We start from the raw sequence: 9,770 nt of genomic DNA, 5'->3' as shown, positions 1-9,770 counted from the left end.
TCAAAATTATTCTACATGAGAATCATAAAACAATATACAGGTTTGGTTTTTTTTTTTTTTTTTCCCCAAATGTCTCTGAGGGAAGCTGCCACTTAACAGCTTGACTATGACACTACAAGGATACACAATGTTCCAAATTTAAAATCACAGGATATGTAAGAAAACATAGCATTAAAATGTGAAAAAGTGCAATACAGATTGTACACTGAATTGAATAAATGTTTTTTTTTTTTTTAGTTTAACCTTAAAAAACCAACTTTGAACAGTTGTTTCATCATTAAAAATATTCCCCCTCCCCAAATTCAATGACAATATTAACATTCATGGTGTTATACATAAGTAATATTCACAAAGACCCACCAGCTAAGAATACTGTGTATGTATGATGATATTTCTTTGGGTATAGGTAAAAAATAGGCAAAGGAAAACATACACCCCCCATCCTATCAGGACAGGGTATGTATTTTATTATTTAAATACATATTCTGTAGCATATTTTGCCCTGAATTGTATTGATTAGAAGCCCAAACATCAATTATCCAGGTGGCCCACGGTGCTCCAGTTGATTTGATTCCCTTCCCCCCTCCAATAATAAATAAACCCAGCAAATGTCCTAGAAATGACAACACAGAGAGTCCAGGAAAAGAAAGGAAGTAAAACTACAACCCCAGTCTCGCTGCTCTCCAGGATGATTCATTGGCTCTCCCTTCTCTTAGTGACAGGGACTATGAAAATGGGCCTAGAGCTTTAGCTTTAGTCAAATGATAAAATATCTTAACTGAAGCAAAGTTCTTGGGTTTTTTAAATTTAAGTAGATTACAGTATTTCCTTTTGATATTCCAACAGGAACAGCCAGTCTAGCAGAGGCATTGCGGTGTTTCAGCACAGCATCAGTGCCCCACACTGAGACGCCTGTTACCTGCGCAGCCTCCATCGTTATCGCTGGGCTTCCAAGATCACAAATCCAGCTGCTCAGGAGGAACAGATTCTCCATCTGAATCATCAGTAAGTTTTGAGCTTCCTTTCATCTTAAAAGTGAAATTGCACATGAGTTTGTTAGGCAGCTGGATATTGGGTTTTTTGTGGTTTTGGGTTTTTTTTTTTTTTTTAATTTTTACTAAAATGCAGTCCCTCTTTTTATGCCATTCCTCCTCAGAGAGTATGGCAGAGCCAGGCAATCATACAAGGAGAAAAGAGAAAACCTTCTTCCTTCCCCTCATACTGGAGTTCCCTTTTATCTTTCCTTCCTTTCTAGACAGATATGTGAACAGCACCTGAGTCACTAATACTGTTTTTCTTTTCAAATGGTTTCAAAAGTGTAAAAAAATACATTTTTGTCTTGCTTACGTCTCTGAAGAATCCTTAAGAGAAGAATTCTTGTTTAAATGGCCTGGAATAGAGAAATTGCACTGGGGTTGGACTTGCTGCTGAAGGATCCTGTGGACATGTAGTGTTCTCAAAAGTAAGATATGCTATGTTGATGAGAAGAGGTCCACAGTTTCTGCTTCTGGGAGGTCCAGGTAGCTCAAACCTAAGCACCACCAGCACAGAAGTTCTCTATGCTGAACAAGCATTCAATCTGCACTTTAAAGTTTCATGATGTGATCTTTAAATGAACAACAACAAAACAGAGCACTGTTGCCAAAATAAGCTGTAGTGTCATCTAAACATAAGGAACTCTACTTTACAGGAGGAATTTTTTTACTGTTTCTAAATGAGACTCTCACCGCAATTCAGTAACCAGAGACACGGTATGCTGAAATAACAAGGAAGGACATTACAGAAGATGCTTTCATTTTCTTCAGTCTTTCAAGTCAATGTAGAAAGACAGGAAAACAACAATAACAAAACCTCCCACTGGATCCCCTCCCCTTCCCCATCTACTTTTCCCCACTCAAAATATTGAAACTGCACAAAAAGCGACAAACAAGCCTTTCAAATTACATTTCAATTCAAACAGACTGGTAATCTCACAGTGATGAGAGGAGAAAGTCAGGCATTTAATAATTATAATATAAAAATAATAAAAAAAGCTTACAAATAGCAGTGCAGCATCCCAAAAGGCCATGGATTAACTGCCAGAAGGGGACGTAATTATACGCAGAATAAAAACCAAAACAGAACAACCCACACTGGCAATGAATTTTCATACACAATAGAACAAGCAGTCAAACGTCAGTCTAGGCTGTGGAAAACAACAGTTTCTCCTTTTTTTTTTTTTTTTGATTACAGTATGTTTTCCTTTTTATAAAAAAAGATAAAATAAAAACACAAATAAAATTGTACATAAATGCGAATGTCCAACACTGAAAAGGCAGGGCAATCACACCACTGAGACAAAACCTGACCAGAAAAAAAAACAGTGAAGTCCACTTTTTTTTCCTTTTGTCTGGATGCTAGATTTCAGCCTGATGTGTCCCATCCTGCATCGTCTCAGCAGGTATATGGAATTCAACTTGGCAATGACTTCGTTGCAGGACGATGACAAGAAAGGTCATCTCCTTTTGACCAGCTGTAGCACGAATGCACTAGTTGGTTCATTGCTTTCTGTGTATGCTCTCGTGTGCTGTCCCTCTTTCTTTTTTTTTTTTTTTCTCCTCTTTTTTTTTTTTTTCCCCTCTGTACAATTCCTTGTGTTCCAAGGCTGAGTCCCAAGACTTGTGAAACTGTCTGGAGTCATGTCCTGGTGAAGGTGGTCATGCTGTAGTGATGGCATTAAGGTCCTTCATAAGTCCTTCCAGGTGGGCCATCTCTTTGGTCAGCTCATCCGGTTCATAATTCTGTGGGAGATGTAAAGAGTTATTGACAAGGTGACTTGCTTTCTTTAAAGAGGGACAGAGTAAGAAATAAGAAGAAATGGTCAGTGATTCTGGTGTAAATTGTGACCCTGACACATGAATAAGCAGAAGCAGATTTATCAACAGTTACAGGAATTAAAAACTTGAAACAACTCTCTATTTTAAGTGCAGATCTTTTTGCAATAGTGATTCATACTTTCACTGATTTTTAAGACTGTGATCATCTTATCTATTTTCCTTGGATCAATTCCTGCTTCAAGATGACAGCTTCCTTTAAACCAAAATGGGTATTTTAGAAAAATCTTCCCAGCTTAATTGGAAAAAATAGGTTAAAGGAATCGCTTCAATAAAACTGTTTTGAGAATCATTATGCTTGCTAAACTCATACTCCATTTTTAGCCTCAACTGTCTAGCTTCAGCCATCCTGAACAGCTATCATCATTCTCTTATCAATGCATGTATCTCGATAGATACCATGAACTAGTTAACCTCAAAATCTTTTCTAAGCTGACCAAATCTTTCCTGAGTAGTTTTCTACCCCTTATGCTCTGGAAGCATTGCTCCAAAACCTCTCTGCTCTCTCAACATCATTTTCACAGAAGGCAGGCCAGGCGGCACCTAGTATTCCCATACCAGCTCTGCTAGTGCCAACTCAGAAGCAACAGAACTCCTGTTGGATCGTTTCTGCTCTATATATTTAAGGTCCATTACTAGACCTTCTGGCTGGAATCTAACAGTAAAGCTAGTGCTCAGCTGATTGTGTACCATAAAGCTGAGGTCCTTCCCAGAGTGAAGCCCTCAACCCTCACTGCGATCTCACTTCTTTTGCTTCTAGATACAAACCTTGTCTTTTATTTAAATAGAAAGGAACACAGCAGGCACTTCCCAGTTTACCAAGCAATCTAGAGTGTAACGGAAAAGTTGTCTCTGTCCTGTATCTAAGGCATTGCCTGCCAACTGCTGACAATGATAAATGGCAGTGAGCTGCAAGTATTCAGACTCATTCCTACAGGCTCTCATAAAAAAAGCAGAATCAATTCAAATCACTATCTAATCCTGATTTTTAAAACTCATAATTTAACTACTATTTAGTGTGCTGTGGTGACCTTATACTGTACTAATTTATTAATGATAGATTTAAATATTACAGATTTGTTGATGCATAAACTAATGACTATACTACTACTGCTACTAATGATTAATTACTACTATTTTGGTAGTAATAAAAAAAAAGAATAAAGTAGGAGTAACAACTAGACAGAAGGGCAAAAGTGCACCAAATCAAGCGTGCATACATTTTCTAGACCAGTGCTTGCAGAAATAAAATCAAGAGGGTGACAAAAGGAAAGGATAATAAGGAAGCAAGGGAAAAAAAAAAATCATTCAAAATAAGCATTTCCTGTAGCAGTAATACAATAACTTATTGGTTTGCAATTTGAAAGGAAGACAGCTGTTCCAGTGCCTGACACCCAAAACATCCTCACTTCTTAAAAGCTATTTCCAAAGAAGCTCAACAGTTGCATGTTTTCCAGAAAGTCAGAACACTTTCACATGAGTATCTAAAAATGTATTTGGGATGATGGCTTTAAACAATTTGGCATTAATGTTAAATTTTCCATTTGCAATGACACTTTGGACGCTCTGCAACACACAGGAAGCTGCAGCTGCGTGACTTTAATAGGAACCAGGCACAGTATGGTTGCAAACCAGACAGAAATAAATGACATCTCAAAGCAAGCATGAACACAACATCTTAAGCTGTTCAGAAGAGCAAACAGCACTGTTGGAGGCCTTCAGCTCTGTGAACAAAGATGCTCTTTACATCAAGATAAGCAGGCAAAAAACAGATGTGCAGTGCAGTTCTACAGCTCCCGAACGGAAGCCTGCACATAGAAGCCCAAGCCATAAACTAAAGCTCCATTAGGTGCCACATACTGTAAAGAGTGAAATGGTATCTGTCTTTACTCTCCTCTTCTCGTAATGTGATAGGCTGGCAGAAACCAGAAGCATTGAGCATGAGTCAAGAAAGGACATCTCTGAGAACATCACTCTCTCTTCAGCTAATAGCCCCAGTTCAGCCACAACGCTGCGAAAGGTTTATCAGTTTTGACTGAGTGGGCCTTGTGGGCTGGGATAGATGGAAGCACTGCATCTGTTCAGTGCTCTGTAGTGAGCAATGAACGTATGCTCATAGGTTATTTTCAGATTTAGAAAGCACTACTAATACTTGCAATTTACATGCTTATTCTCTGGGTTTACTGCCTTGTGTACAAGTTATTTGCACTAGATGCTTTATATGGGTTAACAGGCAGGGGCACTTCGTGGGAGTCAGAAGCCTCATTATCCTCTGCCTTTGGAAGTCTCACCGCAGACATTACTAAAGTTCACAAGTATCATAAAGAGAGATTCACCACTGTTTGATAGGCACTGCCACAGAAAGCCTCTGGCAGTGTAAGAGTACCTACACTTTCCGAGTCCTCAAGCATCCTGGTGGTTTCCTGCACATCAGGGGCGCTGGGAACTACCACTGGCATAGGAGGTCGAGTTCTTCCTAAAGTCCCAATTGACGCCGTCTTCACCGAGTGAACTGGATGGTTAGGAGCTTAAAATAAATTGTTATATAGTTATGTCTCAGTTAATTAGTTCCTTTGTTTATTCAGAAAACTCTTGACAGCAGGAGAATAAAAAGGATTCTATTACAGGAGAAAGAATACATCAAATTACAGCATGCTGAGTTGAATTTTTGTCTACTTTATCTACAGACATAACATAATGGGCTTTGAAAATTATACCAACAAAATTCAGTCCAGCCTGTGACATATTTCCTTTGATGCCCAACTCTACCCTCCCGCTCAAGGAGCTTCTCTTATATTCTTCTTAAAATCTCCTTTTTCTCTTTTTGGCAAGTGCACCTTGCCAGTTTTCCCCCTGCTCACCTTGCTGAGTCAGTAATGGTGTGCTTGGCAATGCAGGGTCATATGCGGAACCAGCTGGTGGAACTGCTGGCACCGCAAAACTCTTCAGCGGGTGGGAAGGGCGGACATGTGCTGTAGGGAGGTTCTGAGCTGAATCCTCCTCCTGTGCATTAGCCAGGTAAGACCCTGTGGTGCTTTCAGGATCCTGGTGGTCAGCACACGTCTGAGACGAAGAAGCCGGCATGGTGTCTGTGCTAGGTGTGTTTCGAACAGATTCTACAACAGGAGAAAAAAAAAAAAAAAGAAGTTATTTATTAACAGAATTTTTCTCTGTGGTCAGATGGAAACAAAGCAGTAGTGTTTGGAAGCACCTTTTCCAAGATTGCTGTTATAAGCTAAGAAGTGAATACACACATTAACTGTGTGGCAAATAACACGAATTCTATGTAACTGTTGTGTTTTAAGGAGAACAGCTCTAGTAACAAAATAAGCTTGAGAACCGAATGACTCCACAGGCGTAATATTAGATGAGCAGTTTTGCACTGAAACAGCTACATGTAATAAGACCTCAGATAAACAGCATGGAATACAAATCTTCATTCTCATCTTCCCCTTGAGTATTTCACAGTACTGGCCTTCTTAAATAGGTATACATTAAGCATGTACTGCTGTAGTGCATATAGAAGTGCCAAATTTTGTCTGAGATAGACTTGAAATCCATTTACTTGCTGTAAGTGAAAATGACATCACAAGCTTCATTTGTTTGTTTGCAGTGGGCTCCACACTAATCTAAGAGAACACTGAGATGGCATGTTGAATTTAGGGCACTGTGATCCTACTTGGAACACATGCAGGAGAAGGCCTGGACTGCAAGAGCTGTCGCTTCAGAAGTATAAAAACAGAACAAGGGAAACTTCAGCCTCTGTCATATCATCTGCCTGTATACTTGTAGCCTCATGAATTGTTTTCATAAGGAAATAACGCTGTTGGCTTGGCACCTTAATTAAAATGTAGACCTTAAACTAGAGATGTTCAGAATTCACTTTATCTCAAGGTGTTACCTGTGTACAATTTAGCAATACTGTTGCTTCAGAATTTTTCAGAGCACTAGAGACATTACAAAAACTATTGCAAATGATTGTGCTTCAAGCATGAAACTGCTGCATAGGAAACTCCAGAATCTTCTGTGTGCCTCAGGAAGATTAACTAATGTCAGCTCTCAGTAGCAAAGTCTGGACGGACTTCTGTCCTCTCTCACTTTTAAACACAAGTAATTAGGAAAGTTATCATATTAAGTAGCTCAAGTTAGATTTAAGCTGATGTTTCAGAAGGGCTGAAGGCTTTAGAATAAGGACTCTTCCTATTTGAAGTTGTATATAAAATATTAAGCCTCCTTTTCCAAGGACAGCATCATGAATCTCAAGGATCGGTATCTGACCTACACAAGAAACAGAAAACTCAACTTATCAAGGATATTGTCTGTACTTAAATCCATCACTCTGCCTCTCATGGAACACCACAATGAAGACTGACCAAGTTAAGTTTGACCATGTTTCACTCATTTTTCCATTACAAGCAAAATCTACCTGATCATTTGAATCTCACCTGTGGAATTGGCCCTGTCTGAATGGGACATGGATGTGCCAATCGGCCACGGGTTGACCTGGTGATGGAGATAGCTGCGAGTTGGAGAAGCGAGGCTGCCGGAGTGGAAATGATGGTGAGGATTATCGAGTGAATGGATGGGATGAGCACTAATCACAGCTGTGAATGAATATAAGACAGAAAAACGCTTAACATATAGACAAGCACGTGCGTGTACTGAAATGCACCATATCCCTCCCTTCTCCCCCTGAGCCACCAAACAGGGCAGCCAACCAATGAGCAGATTTACGACGACACCAAGATGACATGTTCCAATACCAATTTTCCCACTCTGCTCCAGCACTTTAGCTCCCTCCATGCCATGACACAAAACCCCCAAAAGAGGCTGAGCTCTCCACTGTCCTGTGCAGAAAGTGCATCTCTCTTGGCTCTGTCTTCCAAGAGCTTTCTGTTACACTTGAGAAAAATGAAGTTTGGTTTCCTTTAGAACTTCCATGTATTTCACACTGTGCTGTAAATGTCAGACCTAATACAGGAGAGCTATGAGCTCAAATTCCAAAATAATTTCTGGCAATTATTGAATTCCATATCATTGTAAACAAATGTGGCATCTTTGGTTAATTAAATAATGCAAGACAAAGGATAACAGTAGGCAAGAGACCAAAGGCTCCATTCATTCCAGTGTGCAGACTTAGTAAAGCTCTGCTCCAGCACACTCAAACCAAAAGCATCTTTTTCTTTTTTTCATCTCTTTTTTTAATCTCGCTGTTTTCTTTTTCCTGTTTCAGAGACATGAATTTTATACTTAATGTAAATCATCCTTTGCCCTCACCCTTTTGCGAGGGCAAAACAAACTTTTACTATTCCCCAGTCTGTTCTTATGACAGACTAAAATACTGAATTGCTTAAAATCATCCAAAAGAAAGAGTCTCACCACAAAAAACAGGAGGGGAATGCTACCACTAGCACCATAAAGAAAAAAAATGATTGAGGTTGCTTTCTTTTGAACCTTTTTTGGAACTTCTCCACATGTGCTGCCTTTTAAAGTTACTTTCTAGGAATGACATGATGCACAAATCCATGGTTGTAACGGTGAGTTCAGTTAAGACTTCTTGCCTTGATGCATGCAGTTTGAACTCAGAGGCTGACTAAACAAATCTGAACCCTCTAACTTCCTCATTTGCTATTGACAGGCCAGTAGGACATGATACATGAATTGATCAGTGAAGGCAATAGACTGAGATTTTCAGCTATTGCTAATAAAAAATTTCTCTCTCCCACTGAGTTACACCAACAGAATGCTAACCTCATTGTCAACCTCCAGTAAATGAAAAGTAACTACACTCTAATACTGAGTAATCAGTAGGGTCTAGATTTAAGTCCTGTGAGACAGCTGTCAAGGGGATGGGAAAAGTCAGATATCCTCACTAAGAGCTTCCAGCAAGATTAAAATGCCACTTTGTCTTGCAGGGAACTGGCAAATGGAGGAATAACCCACAAAAGCTTGTCAGTCAGAAATCCGGGCAGAGGCAACATTCATCAGAGACACCAGGAGTTCTCCTACACGTCAGCAAGGTAGGAGGCATAAAGATTTTAAGGCATAACATTTTAAGGCATAAACACTTTAATTATTTCTATTTGTAGAAACCACTGGTCTACACCTGTGTTTCAGCAAGCATTTCCATCATTATCAAATACAATGCATGTCAGTACAAAAGACTGCCTATATGTTTTTGCAGCCACAATGACAAAATCTTGCACATATACTACACCTTTTGAGACACTTCCTAAAAACCTGGGGGTGGGGAGAGGAGCACAAGATCGTAGTAGCCCTGGAACACTATCCAAAGCAGAATCCAGTGAGCAAATGGGGAAAACCTGATCCAGTGAAAAGCCTTGTCCCCCAGAAAGTTTACCCTGCCACCAAGCCATCCAGCTTTAACTGCTGGCAGCTTTGCTAATAATTTGCTGGGTTATCAGACCTAAATCACACAGAGCTTTACAGGTCAAAAATCACTGTACATTGTATCACCAGCTCTTAATGAAGATCAAGATGAAGAACTGGATAAAGAGAAATGTGGTGTGTTAAGAAAGAAATAGCCCTTTGCTTCCTAATATCGTTCCAGATTTTCTGTTTTCCAGTTTCAAAGAAGGAACTAACTAGGTGCACACCATTCCTGTTGCATTGCTATAAATCATGCTAAAATTGAACATACTCAATTAGGATAATTTAGTATTTAAAAGGTAAGTAACTGGATTTGAATGCTACTGTGTAGGGAAAAAATGCCACAGGAAGGTGTCTGCAGGCACAGACTCAGACACACTAAACGGTCCTGCCTTCTGTTTTGTTTGCTGAGAAAGGGCCTCATGTACCCCTGTCAATTTTCTGTGTACCTTCTGCAGAAAGGTATCTAAAGACATTACATTAATGTTTCCACTTACTATAAAATAG

At 39.5% G+C, this 9,770-nt stretch overlaps 1 protein-coding gene across 9 annotated transcripts in view; it reads right to left on the bottom strand.

The window, feature by feature from the left end:
* Positions 1–1,979: 1,979 nt before the first annotated feature.
* NEO1 (neogenin 1) overlaps positions 1,980–9,770 on the bottom strand; it is a 202,716-nt gene continuing 194,925 nt past the window's right edge. For 7 of the 9 annotated variants that reach the window (XM_086757425.1, XM_086757430.1, XM_086757432.1 and 4 more), the window contains 4 exons: positions 7,319–7,477; positions 5,735–5,989; positions 5,264–5,400; positions 1,980–2,780 (listed from right to left, as the gene is read on the bottom strand). In XM_086757425.1, the coding sequence (XP_086613551.1) occupies positions 2,697–2,780; positions 5,264–5,400; positions 5,735–5,989; positions 7,319–7,477 (635 nt within the window). In that variant the 3' untranslated portion in view covers positions 1,980–2,696. The remainder of the gene's footprint in view (positions 2,781–5,263; positions 5,401–5,734; positions 5,990–7,318; positions 7,478–9,770) is intronic. The other 2 variants (XM_086757433.1, XM_086757434.1) reach the window with 1 other exon arrangement.

This window comes from Chlamydotis macqueenii, chromosome 12 (genome assembly GCF_036417535.1).
Source record: "Chlamydotis macqueenii isolate bChlMac1 chromosome 12, bChlMac1.mat, whole genome shotgun sequence".
Classification (NCBI taxonomy): Eukaryota; Metazoa; Chordata; class Aves; order Otidiformes; family Otididae; genus Chlamydotis; species Chlamydotis macqueenii.
Note: the sequence above shows the minus strand (reverse complement) of the source record. Positions and strands in the feature narration are given on the sequence as shown.